Genomic DNA, 22169 nt, shown 5'->3' on the forward strand with positions numbered 1-22169 from the left:
CCATCAGCACACGCTTTGCGGCAGGCAGGTCCCTGCAGATGTAGCTTTGAACATGGTCTTCCTGCTGCCTGGCCAGTGCTTGGGAGAGCGAGCCTCCATGGTGTGTGAGACAGGAGATGGTTACAGGGCAGGAGGGAGGGTATGGCAGGTACTAGAGAGGAGAAAATTATATGGAAAGGTAAGAACTAAGATTAATTCTGCGTCAGGAGCAAGGGTTACAAGACAAAGAAATCTTAGGACACTAGGTTTCATTAGTTTATTGTAGGAAAAAGCATTTTTTTTTTTTTATTGCTGTGAACACGTTAATATAAATACTTATTCCATTTCAGACAGTTTGTTTTGCAGATAGGGGGGAAACTTGTGTAATGAACCTCAAATCAAGTTCATTTTTTCCTAAAAGAAAGTGCAGTGATCTGGATCATTCCAGGCATATCAGCAGCAAAATGAATCGAAATGAATAGTCTTGCTGTTCCACTGGTGGTTGGCAATGGTGCGTGGAATGCTTAGGAAGAGTCTCTAAGTTTAATGCAGGAATGGAGATGACTCAGTGATTCTAGATGAACTTGACAGTCAAAACTGGGAATTCAGTTCCAAACAGCAGCAGGTGTAAATCTTAAGGCAGTGGGTTATTTTTCAGTTTCTATCTGCACCAGTCTGGCACAGCTCTGGTTGTTAGGTGTGCGAAGAGCTGCTGCAGGCAAACTCTGTTTGTCTTTTTGAGATGGAGAAAATCTGGAGCCCATATTTGATTTGTTACTTCCGTTTTCACAGATAAAAACACCAGTAACCTCACCCCTGGTCTAAGCAAGGAGAACAAGCAAAGACTTAATAGGTTGATGCCTCAACATCTTGGGTAGTAATGAAAACCTGTGATTACCATGCAAATGTAATACAATAGCCATCCATCACGTTTCTAATGTCTCCAACTGGGTACCAAAACTAACACTTCTTGACACTGTCTGTGGGAACATATTTAAATTGTGGTAGCATTTTTATGCTTTTCTACTTTCCTGCTGTCCTTTTTTCAGTTTCAGTTTTCCACTATTTTGACCTCATTGCAATAAGTTCCTCCAAAATTACTTCATTATTGCAACTAACTTATTTATCTCTGCTGGCATATGCTATAATTAGCATTTTTTTAATAACGTTTCTTACATTTTATTGACATTGGAAGCTTTTAATTAAGCAGAAGAGTTTAAAGTAATGTCAAATGATTATTCCCTCTTCAGTAGGTTACATGTACTCTGAGAAATCCAGTCCTGCTCCTTAGTGTTGCTTTCCTAAGAGTGAGGAAGAAGTTGTAAAAGGCTATTTAGGAACTGATGCTCTAACCTTCTGAAAGAAAGGCCTTTTGTCTTTACAGGACAGCTTTAAACTTCATACATTTTCTTTATCAAGCAAGTTGTTCTGTTACAGTAATTCTTTCCTTGCTTCAAAAAAGTTTCATAGGCTGGCGTTTTGTGTGAATCATCTTTCAAACATAAATTGTTGGTTTGTTGTCAGTTCTGTGAAGGAAATTCTGTAGCAAATACCCCATACTGCAAATCGATGTTATCTTGTGAAGCAGATGCATAATCATCTGCGTCACTTAGGGATTATCTGCAGAAAGGTTGTGATCAAACTTGAATCATCACTGCTAGAATAAATTTTGAACTACCTCATTAGTCTTGTGTGGCTTTCATATTTAACCAGGTATACTTTTGTAACTACTAATTAAACTGAAAAGGAAAAATTTTTTTCTCAGATCTCCAGTTTTTGGTTCTAATGATAAGACATCTTCATGGGATAGTGCAAACTTTGTTTTTCCTTCTGTGTAAAAGAATCAACAATATATTTACAGATAAACACATTTTTGCAGTTTTCAAAAACTTTCTAGGAAACTTCCTTTTAAAAACATCCCCCAGTTTATGCAGTTATTTATTAAACAACACGGATAATGTATATAAATGCATTATGTAACACCCTCCCCCAAAAAAAAAAACCAAACAGAAGAGGGGCATATCAAAGCATGGTACTTTGTCATAAAACCTCAAATGAAGAGATGGGCCCTCTGCTGTGCCCTTGTGTTGAAAAATATTAGTGCTGCTGAGCCATTCAGGGAACATAATTCCACCAGGAGAGACACTAGTGAGCATCCTTGTATGGAGCCTGCGCTTCCCCCTTCTTCTGCTGCCTTTCTACCCTGTGCAGGGAGCTGGTGAGGCTCATACTACCTCTTACTGTCAAGACCTATTTCGTAGAGATCAAAACGATGACATCGTTTGCCTGCCTGAAAGTAAATACATAGTGAGTGCAGCTGTTGAGAAACAAGGGTGATATTCTTCTTGTACCTGATACTTCTGCCCTAGCTTCTCTGCGTATCTTTTGTCCTACGCACTCATGATTCTTCTCATCTTTACACATCCTCTTTACAGCCCAGTCAGCCTTCATTCCCCGCCTTCTCTCTCAGTTAACTAGTAGAGAAATCTCCCGTGTTTTTCCTAGATGGTTGTCAACACATCAAACTTCAGTTTCTTACTTTTTTTCCCTGAAGTCCTCCTTGCTAATGTGTTTGTTGTGGCTCCCTCTTATGTACTGGAGACTGGACTGTCAGTAATTCTTAGCAACATCTGTGTTAAATAGGCTTCCAACTTAGATGAAACAGCAGCAGAGCTGAGACATCTCTGGTAAAGAAAAAGACATATAGATAAGACTACTGTAACTCATCATGGAAGCTTACTGTTGAAGAGGAAAAATGTGTGTGAGGCAGTAGTTAGAAATGAACATCAGTGAACTTGATCTATCTAATATACTCAGGAATGCTAAATGTTTGAGCGAAGCTCAAGTGCTCAAAACCACCTTGTAGGTGTATCAGTCAACAGATTGCATTTTGAATGTAACTTCTATGTTCTAATGCATCCTGCTAGGTATTTTTGAAGACTGAGAGTGAATTAAATTTTTGCAACTGTTATGTGTAAAACTGCCCTGAAGCAATAAAACTGTTTTCTTCAAGGGATTTCATTTCCCTCTATGCTTTTTTTATTTTATTTTTGGTAGTAATAGTAGTCAAGAAACACCAACTGACAAAGGCCTGGTTTGGAATCACATCGTATGTCCGGTGACACGTGGTATTGTTGAACGGTGTGTTTGCCACTGATGTTTGTCTCACCGTCCTGGGACAGTGACATTGCAGGCTCTTTGTATAGCTGAGAGGTTCCAGGAGCAAAGCATGTTGCAGGCTCGAGACAGTTAAGGGCATCAGTCACTGAGATGCTCAGCACTTGCATCTCCTGCTAAGCTCAGTAGTTTGAAAGTGTTCTGCTTGTAGAAAAGAAGATACCAGGCCCTAAGGTAAATAAGTAGAAAGTGGCACCTCAATTCTGTTAACGCTTCAGCATTTTTTTCCTTAAAAATTACTTAATCTGATTATTACACCACCACTGTGGTTTTAAAAAAAAAAACTGCACAACTTTATCACTGGTTTCTTGAGACTAGGTATTATCTTCATGTTTTGACATGAACAGTAATGTAACAAAGCATGCAATAATAGAATGGGAAGTGTTTTGGAATGAAAGGTATGACCTCATTGTAATGAGAGGAAGTTTCAAAGTAACCTCTTGTGAAACAGTAGTGCATTGATTTTTGGTTTTAGTAGAAACTTTATTTCCTCTAAATGCTTTAAAATCCAGAGAAGCAGCTTTAGTTAAGCAGGTTTAGTTCTAACATTGTTGAATGTCAGAATTCTGTACCATAACCTTACACTGCTCCTGAAAATGCGTTTGTCTGACTTTTGCTGTAAAATCTGATTTGAGTTTGGGAGCCAGGGGGGTTGACTTACAACATCATCACAAGTGTATTCTACTACAACATGCTTAGGAATCTACAAACTATTACTGTCTTTGTGGAGATTATGGAATTAAATGTTTCTGGTCATCCCATGATTTTTATGTTTTTAACTTTTCAATTGATTGATTGCAGCTGAGCTGGGAGAGTGTGAGCACCCAGAGCACACACCAGAACTCGTGTCTGAATTCAGGTTTGCACCAAACCAGACCGAAGCAATGGAATTTGACATTTTTCAGAAATGGAAAGAGTGCAGGTAGGGTACCTGTGTGGGAGTGGTGTCTCTGGCAACAGGAGGTTTTCTTCTCTTCCAAAGTCAAATATGTCCACAAGAACCCCTTCAACAGATGTAAAAGGGTGATTATATTTGTCAGTTGAGAAGTATTATAAATAGAATTTGAGCCCTCCCCAAAAATGGCAAGCAGTAATTTAGGGAAGGTTGGTGGGGTGAGTTTTCAATTTTTGTTTGTTTTTCTTTAGATGATTTCATAACAGTTTAAGCAGTCTGATCTTTTTTTCTGTTTATGTTGGAAATAATTCTTTTTCTCTTTTTCTCCTTCTTTCATGCATGCACACAAAGTTTTTTGCTGTCTTTTGTTAATAAATACGGTACATTTCTGTGATGCTGTCCTTCCTGAACCCTCAGACTTATTGGCAGTTTTAGACCTTTTTCAATTTGTGTCTCTCCAATTTTTTTCATTTGGAGGGAAGAGGTTAAAAATATAAGCTAAGCTTGGAATGCCATTTAGTGTCATTAAGATTGAGGGCCCAAAGAAAAGGGATAGGGGAACAAATTTTAAAATATTTAAAACAGACAAAAATTTCATATGGTAAAGTATAAATATATTTTATGTTCTTAGGGGTAAGAGCCCAGCGCAGGCTGAATTGTGCTACTTGAACAAAGCTAAATGGCTAGAAATGTATGGTGTAGATATGCATGTAGTTAAGGTAAGATCCATGTTATACTTTATTTTATTAACGTGGGGTCAGAACATTGAATGGAGATGCTGTCTTGGGCAAAACAGTCTTGACTCAGGGAATTTCACTTAATTAATTATAATGCCAATTAGCATAATATTTTAATTACGGATTTGGGTACTGACCAAAAAAAAGAAGACAATAAAACAAGCACAGAAACGCCTTTCCTTCCCCTTGCCCAGCTCAACTTCAGTCCAATACCTCTCATCCCGTCTTTCTACTGTCAACTCCCCTTGTTTTCCCTGCAGGTTATACTCAGTCCCTCTTAAGACAGCCCACAAGGTTGGAGTCATCTGCACAACAGTTTCTTTATGCTGCTTCCCGCTTCTCACTCATTTTCCTCTGCTGACCTGTGCTTCTTACTGCTCCTCTGCTGCTGCTGCACGGGTCACCCACGGGCCACTGTCCCTCAGGGCCATCCCTGCCCTGGTGGGGGTTCTCTGGGGGCTACAGTCCCTCAGGGCTGTCCCTGCCCCAGCGTGAGGCACCCATGGGCCATGGCCCCTCAGGGTTGTCCCTGTTGTGGTGTGGGTTGCCCCTGGTCCATGGTCCCTCAGAAGTACCTCCTCCTGCAGGGAGAGGCCCCTCCCAAGAGTACATCTCCAGCCACATCACCCACAGTGTCCCTTTCCACATGCCTTTTCCCATGTCCCTCAGATTTTTCTTTCTGTGTCTCCCTCCCCTGGCAGCTCCTGCTTGCTCTTAAACACGTGTGAGCTGAGGTTTGGGCTGTCCTGGCTGCCGTCTTGGTGCGGTGCCATTTCCACGGGCGTCAGAGCCACCTGGGGCAGCACGTGGCCTCCTCCCACGCAGGGCACCCTGCAGCCCCGTGGCCAAAACCTGCCAGTTTGCACCCAATACAGATACATATTCTTCTGCTCCGTAATGTTAAAAAAATACGCAAACCTTATTGTTTAGTTTAAAACCTATGGATTTTGATGTACTACTGTAGTAAGATTTACATTACTAATGGCATATTGATTATTGATCCTGTGCTTGCTTACAGGGAAGAGACGGTTGTGAATATGCTCTTGGACTGACACCAACAGGCATATTGATCTTTGAAGGAGCCAACAAAATAGGCTTATTCTTTTGGTAATCTGTTTTTGTGTTATATTCCTTTCTGTTAAAATGCTGAAATCTTTCTCCTTTACATAATGGGGTCTTGACTATATTTTCTAATGTAGATTGAATCTACAAGGTTAAAGCTGAAGGTAAATTGGCCTGGTTAGAAGTACCACTCTCAAATGTGAAATATTTGATGAAAAATAGTCACACTTCCAGGAAGTCATACTTTGTCATTATTCCTGAAGTGTTCCAGGATGGCAGTTCACTCATACGTTTTGGAGGATTCTCCTAGATTACAAAATGCTATTTTTCCATTAACTTTCTTTTTGCTTCTTGTGTTTAGGCCTAAAATCACAAAAATGGACTTTAAAAAGAGCAAACTAACACTTGTGGTTGTAGAAGATGATGAACAGGTAACTTTCTTCCCTTACTTGGGCCTGATCCAACAAAGTGTGGTGTGTGCTCAGGCTGGTAAGAACACAAGGGAGGCTCAGCACACTGTTGGCCCAGGCTGTATTTCTCCTACCAAGGACAGTAACTGATAACATGCATGCCAACTTCCAAAGCTTTTGTTTCTGCATTTAGGGCAGAGAGCAAGAGCACACATTTGTTTTCCGGTTAGACAGTGCCAAAACGTGCAAACATTTGTGGAAGTGTGCCGTGGAGCATCATGCTTTCTTCAGATTGCGAGCCCCAGCAAATAGTAAATCTAGTAGATCCGACTTCATAAGGCTGGGATCACGCTTCAGATTCAGGTATTTAGCGAAGTAACAGCAATATATTTGTGTTTATACAAAGGAGCAGGTACAGCATCCAGCAAAAGGCAATAGTTAACTTTGTTTATTTCTGTATTTTAAGTGGGCGGACAGAGTATCAAGCAACACATGGGACAAGATTACGCAGAACTAGTACATTTGAAAGAAGGCCCAGCAAGAGATATCCATCTCGAAGGCATTCAACTTTTAAGGGTAAGTGTTTGCACAAGTGTTCACTGAACCGGTCATGCAGGCGTCCTGTTAATTCATATAAATGTCATATTACAACCATAAAATCTGTACCACAGTGTAAAAAGGAAAGCATGTCAGACCACCTGAAAAATCAGGACATACATGGGTTGTTTTTTTCTTCCTCCGAAGTCAGTCTGTTGTTCGTGTCTACCGTTTTTAATCTCTGTCTACACTTAATTCTTCCATCCCCCATCTATGGAGAAGGAGGTACCTATGGTTTCTTTTGTTGCTCAATTGAGGAGGGAAGAAAAGTTGCATCAAACTCAATGAGGGAAAGCATGTAACACTTTCTTTTAAAAAGTTCATTTGTCATGTAGAGTGGAGCAGTATCCAAAAGCCTCGCTGTCTTGCTTATCTAGCCAGACAGTTTTAGGGTTATTGAGCAGTTTCATTATGCAGTTGTTGCTGTCTTGCTGACTGTAATGGCATGTTATTCACCTGTCCAGACTCTGACCTTAACCAGCTTTCTCTGGGAGTTGAAATGTGCTGAATTTGAATGGAAGGACAAGGAATTGATTTTCCTTGTGGTTTTGTCATTTGTCCTTCAAAACTTAAGCTGAGATTTTTATTCCTTGTAGAAAAACCTAGGAAGGAGCACTACAAGACAGCCCCATCTAAATTCTGTATTACTTGAGGCTGGAGGTGTAGTTGCTGTATGGAGCGGGGTGAGCTGACATTCCCTTAGGATGTCTTTGCACCCTTTTGCATTCCTAGAGTATGAACCTCAGTTCCATGAAAAGTCCTTCTGGTATTATGGGGACACTTCTATTTCTCATGTACAAAGGGGGGAAAAGGAAAAGCATGCATGCTTTCTAGAAGCTGTAACCCCTCCCTTAGTACATGTCATTTTTTTTTACGGAAATGCAAATTTATTAAATTTGTGAGATACTGTTATGTGATACACGAGAGTCAATTATATGGTAAGTGTGGATGATTTCATAAGTGGAAGAATAGATGTTTGTTAAGTTAATGCAAAAACTCCCTTTAGATTATTGTCTTTTACACATCTCTTGACCATTGAGACCTGTACCTAGTTGCAGCCCACAAGCATTGGATTCTGTCCTAGCTCAGTCTCTTTGAGACTTCTACTGCATCTCATTAAGTTTGTCATCCATTTCCTGCATTCAGCAGAGACTTTGATTTTCAGCTGTATTACTCAAAATTTTTTCAATGCTATTGAAAAATACGCTGTTTGACAGGAAAAAGAAATGATACATCCCGGTTATTGACAGAATCACAGAATCACTAAGGTTGGAAAAGACCTGTAAGATCATCAAGTCCAACCATCAACCCAACACCACCATGCCCAATAAACCATGTCCCACAGTGCCACATCCACATGTTCCTGGAACATTGCCAATGATGGTGACTCCACCACTTCCCTGGGCAGCCTGTTCCAGTGTCTCACCACTCTCTCAGTAAAGAATTTTTTCCTAATATCCAATCTAAACCTCCCCTGGTGCAGTTTGAGGCCATTTCCTCTTGTCCTATCACTTGTCACTTGGAAGAAGAGACCAACACCCACCTCTCTGCAACCCCCTTTCAGGTAGATGTAGAGGGTGAGAAGGTCTCCCCTCAGCCTCCTCTTCTGCAGACTGAACAACCCCAGTTCCCTCAGCCGCTCCTCATAAGACTTGTGCTCCAGACCCCTCACCAGCTTCGTTGCCCTTCTCTGGATACACTCCAGCACCTCAATGTCCTTATTGTAGTGAGCTGCCTTCTTCACCGTTCTTTCCAGCCTGTCCAAAGCACAAGGCAAGACCTTGTTGCTCAAGATTGCTCAGTGCCTTCCCATATTCCCAAATGTTGGGCTTTTTTGGCTACCACTGTAATAAGACACAGGCCATTACCAACTTCAGGAATACTCTGGTTTCTATAAGATGCAAAATTGCTGTGAGGGGTAGCTTCTGATTTCCGAAGGACTCCATGGTATTGACATGGTAGCTACAGCAAGGTGAGAAGAGTAGTGCTCTGGTTGTGCAGAACTCGCTCTGCTAAAAGTCCTTCTGTTGTGACATTTGGGAAGACTACTCGTCTGCTGTCATCTTTAGTGGGCTTTGACTCTTGCAGAAAAAGAGGGAGGTTCACGTCTGCCTCATACTTCACATACTCATACAGGAACACTAGAAAGCACAGGGCTGCACTTGAGATTCTGATGCATTTGTGCAAATGTGTCTATATGAGGATTCACTTAAGCTGTAGTGTAACATCCCAATCACAATATCTGCAAAATGACTGATGTTTCATGTCTTAATTTTTTTCACCTGTCTTAAGGTTTTTTGTTTGTTTCTTTTTAAGCAAACAATCCTGTGAAAGCAGCACAACTGTGGTAAGTGACTACCCAAGTTTCTCTACCTCTCAGTTACTGTTGTCAGGTAAATAGGATTCTGAAAACCATTTCTGCATTAGGATTTGTTGAAACAAATTCTCTGGCGTGGGTTGAATTGCTTTGGGATCTCTCATTATGCAGCATCAGATTCTTCTTGGGGGCTGCCTATGAGACTTTAAGTGCTTCCATTTTTTAAATTTTTTTTTCTGTTTTTGTTTGAGATCTGAGTAAAGTAAAGCATACTTCCTTTCTGCTTGTTGCTATTATGCTAACTTATCTAGCATTATTTGTTCCTGTTTAATAAATATAAAATGAAGAAAAAAATTTTGCACCCCTCTTTCTTGCACCTTAATTGCTGTGGTGTATATCTTGAATAAAATATTGATGTCCTTAGGAATATGAATTTTACTTCATTGTAATACTTCCTTGAAGAGTAGAACCCTAAACTATAGGAAATTGTGACATAGATGTATTTATTACATAAAAGCTAATGTTTTTTTTCTCCCTTAGTGCTAAAAATACTCCTGAAGTCCATAACTACCAGGTAAGAGCATAACAATTGTTGAAAAGAGTATTGTCATTTTCTTATTTAGAGGTAAATATTTTTGCTCCCTACAATTAATACAGCTGATTTGCTTCCCTTTCCATAGTCTGTGGTGGTTCAGAAATAAACAGCATCACATTGGGAGTTAAGAGGAAAGTGGAGGGACTCTTCTCTTTTTTTTCACCAATGTTCTTGGATGCTCTGCAAGCTGAATACACTCCATTTGCCACCCTCTTTCCTTTCCCTTCCTTTTCTGTGAAATCTCACATTAAACCTTTTGGGACTGTGAGTATGATGGATCCCAGGAGACTGCTCTGTGAGCAACGCTTTTGTCTAGAGCAGCCTCTCACGTTGGATGATCCGTGACAACAAGTTCAAAGTTGCAATTACCTTCCCCATCACAACACTTCAGGATTTAATTGCTGGTCAAATGTTTGTTGTTTTGTTTTTTTAAACAAGCTCCTTTAGACACTTCAAGGAAAAACCTTACCCGGTTTTCATCTGTGATACTGCAGTCAGTGCTACTGAGAAAGCAAACTGTGCTTTCATCCAAACCGAGTGTGTGCGTGAGAACTTAGTCTTAACACTTGTTTTTATTAAAAGCCTCACTAGTGATTTTGTTTCACTGTTTCCCCTCAAGATCTCATGGATATGAGAGAGAAATGCTGTCACTAAAGACAGGTGACCTCCTGAAGACTGCTATTGTAACAGTAACCTTTCTCACTCTCCACCTTTGATTAAAGCTGACATTCTTTTGATGTGCTTTCTACAAGAAGCACTGGATGTGCCAGGGTGTCTCTCAAACAGAAAAGCAATTTTCTTTGTATTTTCCTGTGAGCGTGTCCTAATGAGCAAGCTCATCACCAAGAGGTCTCATGTATATGCTGAATGGCATGGAAGGAGGTCTGAAACAGTGGGGTTTCTAGGGCTCAAAGGGAGCATGTTCCTCATGGCCCCAGGAAAATAAAAAGTTAAAAATTAATAGGGTGTTTTTATATGATTTCATTAACCGGGTTCAATGTTTTCACTTGCAGCCACAGTATCATCCTAATATACATCCTGCTCAGCCACACTGGCATCCACATACACCTGTGAATGTAAGGTAAGCAGTCTTCACTTTGTGAAAAGATGATTACTTTTTTCTTTATCTGTTGGCATGAAGCTTTGGTGGAAGTATTGGGCGATTTCCTGCACATGAAAAGCAAACAGAAGTTAGAAATACATGATGTAGAGGCAGTATTAAATAACTTTAATTTAGATTTTGCTTTGGAATGTCCTAATCACCTTGATGAAAATTTTTTTTCAGGTTGATTTTTTAATTCAGAATTTGAAATACAACTTTAGTGTATTTCTGTAGGGAGTATGTTGGATGGGAAGATGCTCAGTAGCTTCAATAAAACTAATTGCAATTTGATCAGTATTTCATCTCCTAAGACAAAGAAGAAACTCATTTTAGGGTAAAGTTAAGTTATGAGTGAATAGATTCTTGCATTGCAGCACTTTTTGAATCTTTTGCAGAAATGTGTATGGAAAAATAACATGTATGCGGAACAAGGTATTAGGCACTTTACGGATTATCAGTGAAATCATACCATTGAGTTTTTGAGAACTGTTTCACGAAAATATTCCTGTATATGCTATTGTGCTATTGTGCTAACTTCTCTCATACTTTTTTATTTTGTAACTAGTGATGAGAGAAATTGAGTGAAAAGAAATTTTGGAAGAAATTCAGTCCCAGTTAGAACCAGCTTGGTGGCACGCACCTGCTGGTGGATACGTGTCTGTGCATGTACATGTGATAAAAATCAGCTGCTATTTTATACTAATAAAAAGTAACCTTTTAGGTTACTCAGTTTTTTAGACAATTACTGTCTTGACTGAAAAATACTAATACCCTAATCTTCATTCCTATTCATCTTACATTTTTATCTCTATATTCTTACATCAGGACAGGTAGACTTTGTACTTAGTGTAGGCAGGCTCTGGAGATGAGGCTGGGCTTAAAATGGATGAAAAGACAATTTGGTCCAAGTTTGAGTCTGAGAATGCAGGAAAAAGGCAAATATGTTATTAGAAAAACTTACTAGGCAGAGAAGCAGACATTCTCATTGTCATCTCAAAATTCCTGGCATATAGCAGTAGAGCAGATACTAAATTTATACTAGAAACAGAAGACTATTTAAATTGGGTAATTAACTTTGCCTGGTTTTAGGGTTTACATGTTCATTTTTTGTGTGTGTGATTTAAAATTTACGATTTCACATTACAAAAGAGTGATTGCCGAGAGAGGTTAATTGATTTTATAAATCTTTAGAAAAATTCCAGCAAAACCTCAAAAGATTTCTTCACTTACGATACTAGTCTGTAACATTTTAAAGCCAAATAGTTCACCCTGGAGCAGAGTGATACTGAAATAAGCACAATGATGTATTGTAATGTGTGTAGACAACCTTGCCCTTCAGCCTCTCCACTGCCTGGGCAAAGATTAAGGTCAGTGAAATATGAACAATGGCTTTTTTTTATAGCTAGGCTTGTAAGTCTAAAAACCATACTTAAAAACTCAGTCATGCAAGCTCGGTAGAAAACGTGCTCAGAATTTTTGTCCCAGTCAGGTAGAAGTGTTTAAACGTGTGGTTAAAGTGGAAGCTTCAAGTTATTCTAACTTGGAGTCAAAGTGGAAGAGTTGGACATTTAACATCTTGGATAGCTTAATTTGAGAAAGCTTAATCCATCTGGCTATGAACTTGAGCTCAAACCACAGATGCATGAAATGCTTTCTGCTGGGCATGCAGGTCTAGAATGGGCCAAGGGCTGAAATGAAACTACCTGTGCAATACATGTTATATATGGGTTTTTTTGTTGAATAATTTGTGAAATAATATGTGGGATTGTGTCTCAGTCGTCTTAGTAAAATTGTTTCAGTGAAGTTATTTGTTTGCAGTTAACTTAATGTTCAGTCTTCTGAGAAAATTCATTCCAATTAACAGTTGTCATTATAACATTCAAATACGTCAAAAAAGAAGGTAAAATCTAAATCTGCCTATATTTCTGCGAGCATTAAAAAAATTACCAAAATAAAAAGTGCAACTTCAGTTTAGTAGTAAGTGAATCTTAAATATTGTGGTTTCCTACATATGGCTCAAAGTTTTTATTTATTGATCCCCCCCAATGATTCAGGAGACACTGTAGGAGTGGTTGAGGTTAATATCTCTAGGCAGCAATAAGTAATGAACAAATAAGGAAAAAATAATTTGCCTTTTAGTACTTCTGCAAGTTTCACTAGGTAGTCACAGAGAAATACCTGTACTAGCTATAGACTCTAGGTGTTGGTAGTAACAAAATGCAACCATGTAACTTGTAGGCTGCTTCAGTGTAATTAACTGCACCAGCCCTGAACTAATAGCAATATATACAGAAGAGCAATTTTCATGCCTAATAGGAATGCCTTTCTTAATTTTTTAGGCCTTAGGGAGATATTTTCATGACCTCAACTTTTTGCATGATATGGTTTATTTTACTTGTTTGTTGTACGCATTTACTTTTCCTATAGCCGCCTCCTCCTCCCTCGCCACCATCCCTCTGGGGTTCGGGAGCATTGATACACGACACTGGTCTGTAACACTTGACAACAGAGCGGGTTTTTAATGACTGAGCTCTGATTCAAAGCCTTCTGAAATCAGCTGAAAGATTCCCAGTTGCTTCAGTGGCTTGTGCGTCAGACCTATAGGTCTGTCACCATTACTGATAGCTGCCCACCACACCGTATGCATGCTTCGCGCTTGCTGGATGAAGTCATGTTACTGTGTAGCACTCATAAGTTTACTTCCATCTCTCACTAACCAATAACTGTGCAAATGGTACAGGCCACCCTATCATGATGACAGGCCATATTGGAAACCCCCCACAAGTGGAGAGGACAGCAATTTACGATATATCCAGGAACAGAACCAGAAGAATTTAGGAGGAGTCCAAAGTATGGTGTACCAAGATAAACTCATGACGACTCTCTGAAAAACAGTCATCTTCATTTCACCTGCCATCTTAGAGGATCATTGCATTCCATGGTCCTTGTCTGTCTGCAGTATGTTCAAAGTGTATTGTGCATAAAGTGTGTGTCTTTGTATGTATATCCATCCTTGTTTAGTGTTCATGGACATTCTTGGGAAAAGTATTTCCCATCTCTTTGTAAAAAATCTTGAAAAACCTTTCGTGCAAGCTGGTAAGAATTTTCAGTGCCCCAAGACCGGAAATATTTCTGGGAATTTACATTCTACCATACTTTTGAATCTGTGACCCTTCTGCCTGCTGTTGAAGGTCGGCCATTTGTGCCTTAGTTATTTTTATTATCTTTTTTCTTTTGAGTCAAATTAATAGATGAAGTTTGAGAAACTTTGTTTTTTAGTTGACATGCAAGTAGGAGATTGGAGGGAGGAAAAAACAGAATTCACACTAGCAATCAAAATGGCTTGTGGACCACCAACAAAGGGAGCCTACCGAGTTAGTCATAGATGTGGGTGTCATTTGTTTTTAATTTTTGTGTTCTGCAGCAAAAATAGAGGTGCTTGCCTAACTTTGAAAACAAGTGTAGGGAAAGAACACTATAATAAACTTCATGGAGTATGTGTATTCCTTTTTTGACATACCAATTATATTGATAGCATCCCCCAAAACCATACCTGCTGCTATAAAGGCAAGAATGTTAAAAATGAATCCTTGCTAAAAGGGTGCTGCTGTCTTATTTTTAATGTGATTATGGAAGTGAACTATACAATCGCATAAAACTACCTACTGATAACTTTTCTCTGAGTGGATTCAAAAACACAGCTCATGATTGGTACACTACAAGATGAGAACAATCCAGTGAAATAGCTCTATTTTTTTAAGTTAGACGTTTGCAAAGTTGAATGTATATTTTAGAAACCTAGGTCTTCAAATAGGCTTGGCTGATATTTTGATCACTTGCCGATTTATTTTTTTAAAAATTGGAAATCACAGTGCCATCTTTACTCATGCATTTGTTTTAATTAGGCCTTACATCTGTGGTCTCTCTGAAGTTGTTGGAATGAATGAAACCTTCATTTGGGATATTTTAAAAATGAAGTAGTTTTTAACTTGATTTTGATAAATATACATTTATAAACAGCTATAGCCATGAATTTTTTCAGAGCAAATTTGATAGTGTATAACTTTTTGTGAAATTTGTTTACAAATGCTATCTTTTAATATTTTTTTTGATCTTCCCTGTATGTTTTAAGTACAAATAAAAACTTTCAATCTTCTTATTCTGGTTATGATGCATCATTTCTTTTTGAAAGATTTTGGGAGAGGGTGGATAGATATGATACACCTTATACTTGTACCTGTTTTGCCCTGGAATCACTAATGCTGTGCTGATCAACATCTTCAGTGTAGTCTGCACAGGGGGGAAAACAATAAAGCAATTGTGCACTGAGATGTGAAAATGCCAGAGTAAGCCTAAGGTGGGTGATCACAGAGGCTGACTTCAGTTTCCCCAGGCTAGTGTTCCTCTGTTTCAGCAATGTTTTATTTGGGAAAGGAAGAAAGAGAAACTTTGTTGGAGCCATTGTAACAAGAGCTTAGTTTAGCTGCTGCTCTGAATGCCCTCTGGAGGAGTTCTTTTTTGCATACTCACTTTAAAGCGGAGTGTTGTTGCATCATGATTCACACACCTAATTCATAGTACAATATCGTTCTTGTCTTAAAACTTCATTGGCTTCTGTGTGGTTTGTTTTCAGTGTTCCTGCTCATCGTGTGTTGTTATCTGTGGTTTGGTTTATTGCTGAAGGTGCACTGAATGAGGGATTTCCCTGACAGATCACAAGAAAAGACAGCACAAGGCCTTAACCGGTCCTTAAGTGTTAAAATGCCTCGTACAGGAGGTCTGCACATGGGTGAAGAACAACCTGTGGGACTTGTGTGTTCTGCAGTTTGTATGGGTCACCTCGAGGGAAGGACTTGTCATTCTGCTTCTCTGGCAAAGCAGCTCACACACTCTGCACTCCCCTTTAACTTTTTCATCCCACATCCTCCTTGCTGTCTGCAGAAATCGGTACCAGCAAAGTCACCGAGTGATCAGATAGGTAAGACAAGATAATTTCTCTGTCCTTGCTCTAGTCTTAGGTGCCTTCTTGTAGCAAATGGGCTGGGCTGCGGTTGGGAAGAGGGAGCGTTTCTACCCGTTTCCTCTCTGACCCTGGCATTGTGCTGACTGACCCGTGCAGCTTACGTCACCTGAACAAAGATGGAATCGGGTGCCCTTGCACTAAACTAGGTAGTACAAATAAGTTGCTTTAAATTTAAAAGCAAATTGTTTTTTTTTCCTAAAATTTAGCACACTTGTTAAAAACAATACTTTGTAAGTAACAAGTGACTAATACAGGCCTTGTGATGTTAGGGCTACAGTTTCTTGTTTGAAGCAACACAAAACACTGCAGGTGAAAACCAAACTATGTGGGGAGAGGGGAGAGAGGAGAAAGGTGAAAATGATTGGTTAACTCAGCTGTTAAATGTAGTAGCATCTTTTGTTTAAAAATAAAATATTGGGAAAGCTCTGGCAATATAAATCAATGCTACATCCTAGATTCATGCTACTACAGGAAGTCGCTGGTAGCTTATCGATGCACAAACTCAATACAGGGACTTGATAGCCCTGGTATGTGAGTGTTTATACTTTGTGTTGAATTATTTTAACTAGGAGTTCCTCATGAGGAAATGCCACACCATTTTTACCAAAGAGCATGTTATACAGTCATTCTAGGTACAGAGAAATCAACACATTTTGAATGTGTTCTAAATATACAGGGAAGTTGTTTTTTTTTTTTTAAAAAAAAAAGCCATGCAAACTGCCTGAAGGAGGTACCACCTGAATCCAAACAAAACATGTTCTCGGGGGTACCTGTGGAACTGTGCATGCAAACTTTCCCCACCCTGTTCTGAAGTCTATTAATTGTGCAAGTCTAAAATCTTCTTTTTACAAGTCCAGCATACACTCAGAAACTCTTCTGTAATCTGATTACGGGTGATAAACACTATCCTCGCGTCAACTTGGGAGGGGTGGGGGGCCACGTGTGTGAGTACAGTACTAGGCATCTGAGAAATTACAGTGATCTGAAGTCCGGTGTGTAATCGGCTGCATTCTTCCACACACCAGAGAGTTGCTTGATACATCTTGGCTGAGGGTATCTTCTGATTGTCTCTCTGCATACCTTCCTTCTGCGTTTAATAAAGCTGGAAACCAGTTCTGCCCCAGCAGATCTCGGGCCTGGCTCTCCACTCTGCCTATTTGGATTTGCAGGGGGGTTACTTTTGCCCTGTAATAACTCCATAATCCTGGGTCCTCTCCCCCAGCAATTGGTGCAGGAATGCAAAAGTTGGTGATACCACATCTGTAACTTGGGCTGAAATATATCACTCTTCAGCCCCAGCCAGGCCCTGGCATGCAAATTAATGAGTAATACTGAATACTGAAATACAATACTGAAAGTGGTGGGGCTTTCGGTAAATTGTTTTAGTGTTGGCTTTTTCTTTAAACTTTCATTCTCAGCTATTTTTCTCTAGCTGACATGAGTCACTCGCAAAGTGAACAAAGGGATCAGGTTTTGTGATGCATTTCCAAAGCTGGCAGTCAGGGGTTTGCACACTTAAGGAAAAGAATTGACAGGTCATTCTAGACCCTTTTATTAGTGAACCCATGTGCAAATTGACAGAAAGGAGGATTGCTTTCTCACATTGTGGATAGGAACAAAGCATATATTACGGCCTTGTGATGTAAAACGTCATTTTTCCTTCCTTCTGGATGCATGTTGCAGAAGATGTCTCTTCAGCCTGCAAGAGAAAGAGTGTTAGAGCTTGCAAGTAATTTTGGAAATGGAACTTCAGCTGCTGGCAAGGAGTGAGCTGGGGAACGTCTAAGGAAAAAAAAAAAGAAATTGAGTATATTACTTGCTTCTCAGGCATCCAAGTTGCCTAGTTGGAGCCCTCTGACGGGGAGGAGGAAGACAGTTCAGTGCCACAATAATCTGTTTTCAGAGAAGGTTTTCCACCAGTTATTCCAGTTTGTGTCTCAAGTAGGCAGGCTACTACTACCTAGCTCAACGGAGAGAAGTTTTATCGCACATCCGTCTAACCCGACACACCAGATCTCTGGAAAGACTGTTGATGATGCGTGGTTTTCTTCTTACTCTGCAAAGGAGAACCAAGGAAAGCAGGCTTGTTGGGGAATGCTGTCATTGCAGCATTGCTGATGGTAGCCAAAGAGACTGTTCAAGCCAGAGCTGCTACAGGCCAGCTGGCATTAATGGCCGTAAAATAGGAACTGTATTTTTTTAAATTGATCTCAGACCGTGTGTGTGGTACTTTGAAAAGGGACCCTAGCTCCTTTTGTTAAGACTGTGCTAGCCAAGAATCTCCTTTGAGAACCAGCTTGAACTGTCACTCTGCTGGTCAAGCCTATGCGCTCTAACCAAACTTGTGCTACACTATGAGGATGGAGATTTCAAACCATTTCAGAATAAATGCCTTTTCCTAGTTTACAGTCAAACTGCAAATGTTTGGAAAAACACAATGCTGTTAGGCTCGCTCCCAAGTTTTAGTGTTGGAGGACCTGCAGGAAAATCAGTCCTCCTTCCTCAGCAGGCACCAGACACATAGAAAGATGCAGCTTTTGGACAAAAACAATGCTAGTGAAAGTAGATAAGAAAAATCATAATGTGAAGGGACAGACCACACCTTTGTCTCTTGCATTGCAAGAGTGCATTGCAAAGAACTGTGTTATAATTAGGAAGACCTTGTTCAGCTTCCCTTTTTTATCACATACTCTTGTACCTGGAAGTGACTGGCCAAACAGGCTTCCTTTCTGAGTGTATGTGCTGCTGTTCTTGTTGCTACTGCTTCACAAAAAACAGATTAAAACTTGATTCAGCTGGAGTTCCTCCCTTGATATGAGTCACTTCCAGTAATAAAGCTGCTGCAGACTAAATGCTGCTCTCAACTACTTACTAATGACTGTTTCATGACTGTCCTGTAAAGCAAAACAACTTATTTTCAAACAGTTGGTTTCACAAGCGGTAATCTGAATTTAGTTGTAAAATTCATAAATCAAGCTTTTCTGTGCACTGTCCACTGCACGTATTAGTAGGCCACTACAGAAAATGCAAGCATTTCTGTAATAACTTGCATATTGCTTTTAATTTCAGTATGTAATGACCTTCAATTTGAAACTGGAGGAACAGGTTGTGTTTAAAAAAATACAGTATCTCCCATCCAACTTCCCTAAAGATGGTGATTTTTTTTTTTTTTCGGATAGGGTCTTGGCAGGCTTGGCACAGAGGGAAGATTAATGGAGATGGGAAGTTCCAGCAGCCTGATATCTGACCCAATGTTACTTCTTTGTTTTATGTTTCTGGAATAATAGCTTTCTCTTGACTCTGTGGGACTACTCCTTTTGGTTTGGTGGTGTCTTATCGTCCATGATCTGTTGCGTGTATCTTTTCAGAAGAAATCTGGTTCATTTTCTCTCTGGCAGAAGAAGCATTCATGATGACTGCCTTAGTCATCACATGTTCTGAGAACTGAGGAATCTTCCAACTTAAAAATAAGACAAATGTTGAACTAAGGCTATCGGAGAACTATTGGAAATGCCCCTAGGCCTCTGTTTTCAAATTGCCACCACAATTACATTTCACTTTTGATTGGTTTTTGTACTTTTTATCTTCTACATTTGTAATGTGCTTGGTTTTTTCCTTTTCCTAGTTGTAGTATGACCTTTAGCTTTGAACTATCAAACAGTAAAACCTGCAGCTGATCATATCAAGGATGAAGATGTATTGAATTAAGCAAGAACAGATGTTTCAAATAGGAACAGTTTGGAAAACCTGTAGTTCCTGGCTTAGCGATGTCATATGTTGAAAGATTATAAAAAACGGTATTTTTTTTTAAATGAGGCAATGAAAAACATCTTTTACTTCCTGCGTCCTGAAGAAAATGAAAGTAGTAGCCAGGCCTAATTAGTAGTAGGAAGTACTGATCTAATACAATTTAAACTCCAGATTAGAAGCTAATTATTTATACTTCCCCCCCACCCACCCACCCACAATAATCTGTGCTGGAATTATAATCGCAATGGTTTACCTGCCATTACCAATTTCTGCAATTTTGAGAACCTTGGAGAAGTAGAAATACAAAACATTAGTACATTTCCAGTGCTCTCTAAATTGTGTAATGATGTAACAGTGAACTCAGTAGTTGCTAAACAGATGGATGACAAAGTAGCTGTGTTCCTTTTCATCTCCAGGGGTCAAGCCCCTGAATTTTGAGGCCTTGTTGGCAGGCAGCAGGGCCAGCATCTTGGTGTCCCCAAGCCAAGTCTTTCTCATCAGTAGGACTGCAGGAGTCAGACAGGAAGGAAGCTTAGGAAAAAAATTATCCAGGGAAACAAAAAGCTCAAGTAGAGGGTTTAGGAGAAGCAGAGTTTTACAGTGGAACATGCAATGGGAGGAACTGGAAAAGGAAAAGCAAAGTCGCTGCTAGAGGCTGTGGGAACGGAGAAGAGGAATGAAAGAGGCAAGGGTGCGTTGAGACTTCAATATCTGTGTCTTCAGGACCTGGAGCTCACTGAATTGATAAGCAAGGCTGATTTGAAGCAAGGCTTCAAGAAACTTGAATGTAAAACTGGATTATGCTTCTGTATCAAAATTTTAAGGCCAGGAGGGATCCGTTTGTTGTCATTTGTTTTCAGGTTCTACTGTTGGATTTAATGTGTCTCTCTCAGTCTCAATTTCTGACTTAAAAAAAGAAGTCTGAAAATTGCTTTTAAGAGAAACCGAACAGTTTCTTGCAGTAACTCAGATGAGTTGCCCAAGTGTTGCAGTGAGAACAGAGGTAGGTCGGGTTGCAAGTTTGTAAATAAGAAAGCCCTTGCTGTGCTGAGTGGTTGATTTTGTGTTATTTTTACCTGTTATTACTGTTTTCTGAGCAACTAAGTAAAAAATTCTGTCCTGCCTTGGTAAGAGTTTTTACTTGCTGCACACTGTACCTGTTCAGTGGCTTTACTGGTAGCGTGTTAAAAGGGTAAAAATCTGTAATGTAAACTGAAGTAATTTGTGTGGCAATGGTGTCAGGTACGTTCATGCTGGACTTCAAAGTTGCAGCAAATTACTGAAAATTCAGAAGACCGCATGTTTCTTTGTAGGGCATTAGGATCATTCAGAATCTGAATAATTTAGAAGCGTGAAACTTCTACAGTTTGATTAATGTCTTTAAAAACATGTTTTTTTCAAGGAATTTCAGCTTTTTAGGGACAGAGACAGAAAGGAGATTTTGTAAGATGGGAGCATATTGTTAAGGGAAGCCAAATGCAGTGGACTGGTTTTAAGGCTAAAGTGATTTCACCTTCCTCATCTGCTAGATGTGAGGCTGCTGTAGTTCATGGTTTCTGAGCCCAGCCTGTAGAGATGCTGAGCATGTATTCCAGAGATGTAAATACACTTAGAGCACACATTCAGCCAGCCATGCACAGCAAAATAGGTGGAGAGCAGCGTCAGCGCAGACACGAACAGCAGCACACAAACATGGGGCAGCACAGAGAGCTCAACCCTGTACGCATACACCGCCACAGAATGTAGGACTGCAGTTAAGAAGATGGCCTAGACTGCAGTGATTGGGGCTTGACCAGCCAAGCATGCTGACCAGTAGCTTGCTTACATGTGGCCAGTCCCTTTTCTCCCCCTCCTCTCCATTTTCCCATGCTAGTTCTTTGCTGATGCACACGGATTCTCCTGTTCCCTTCCCTTGTCTCCTCTCTGTTACCCCTGCTTTTTCCACGCATTGCTCCCAGTTTTGCTAAGTCCGTACTCAAATTTCCCAAGGCTACCTAGGTAGTTTGGACCTTATGTGGTGTTACTGATAGGGTTTCCTAGGCAATGCTGGCCTTGCAAGGTTGTTCTCACCAAGAAGTCCCTGTGACTCTGCTTCAGTGCTCTCTGAAGTTTGGCCATTTCTCATGTAGCTCTCCCTTAACTACCTGCGAAATCCGGCAATCCTTCAGGGCACGCTCTGTAACATATATTAGCTGCTGACGCTTTCGTCTCTTACGTTCAGCAACAACTTCTGTCACATCCCGTGGTTTCTCATGTACTCCTGTGTTAGCTAAGCCTCAGGACTGTGCCTGCTTCTCTGTCTGCGTGCTTTCGCAGGTATATGGTACTGAGGAAGGGAGAGAGAGACAGGGGTGTGCTTAGCTCAGAGGACCTGACTTATTTAATGGGTTAAGTGGCGGAAAAGGCTGTAGCATGGTTAGCAACCCGAGGTCAGCTGCAGGCTGTCTCGGAGGCCTAAGTTCATTGCTTGGTTTTGCTCCTATTTCAACCTGAGTTAGCTTGCTTGGATTAGCCACCCCGAGTTG

General features: G+C 40.1%; 1 protein-coding gene across 2 annotated transcripts in view; it reads left to right on the forward strand.

Moving 5' to 3' along the window:
* The window catches only part of EPB41L4B (erythrocyte membrane protein band 4.1 like 4B), a 185055-nt gene that overhangs the window by 80091 nt on the left and 82795 nt on the right, over nt 1–22169 (forward strand). Inside the window, exons 7-16 of one of the 2 annotated variants that reach the window (XM_059836007.1) lie at nt 3958–4078; nt 4683–4770; nt 5807–5895; nt 6212–6281; nt 6454–6623; nt 6727–6836; nt 9174–9204; nt 9715–9748; nt 10783–10850; nt 13612–13760. In XM_059836007.1, the coding sequence (XP_059691990.1) occupies nt 3958–4078; nt 4683–4770; nt 5807–5895; nt 6212–6281; nt 6454–6623; nt 6727–6836; nt 9174–9204; nt 9715–9748; nt 10783–10850; nt 13612–13759 (929 nt within the window). In that variant the 3' untranslated portion in view covers nt 13760. Of the gene's footprint in view, nt 1–3957; nt 4079–4682; nt 4771–5806; nt 5896–6211; nt 6282–6453; nt 6624–6726; nt 6837–9173; nt 9205–9714; nt 9749–10782; nt 10851–13611; nt 13761–22169 lie in introns of those variants that run through there. The other variant, XM_059836006.1, reaches the window with a different exon arrangement.

The sequence above is a fragment of the Gavia stellata genome, chromosome 3, assembly GCF_030936135.1.
Source record: "Gavia stellata isolate bGavSte3 chromosome 3, bGavSte3.hap2, whole genome shotgun sequence".
In the NCBI taxonomy this organism is placed as follows: domain Eukaryota; kingdom Metazoa; phylum Chordata; class Aves; order Gaviiformes; family Gaviidae; genus Gavia; species Gavia stellata.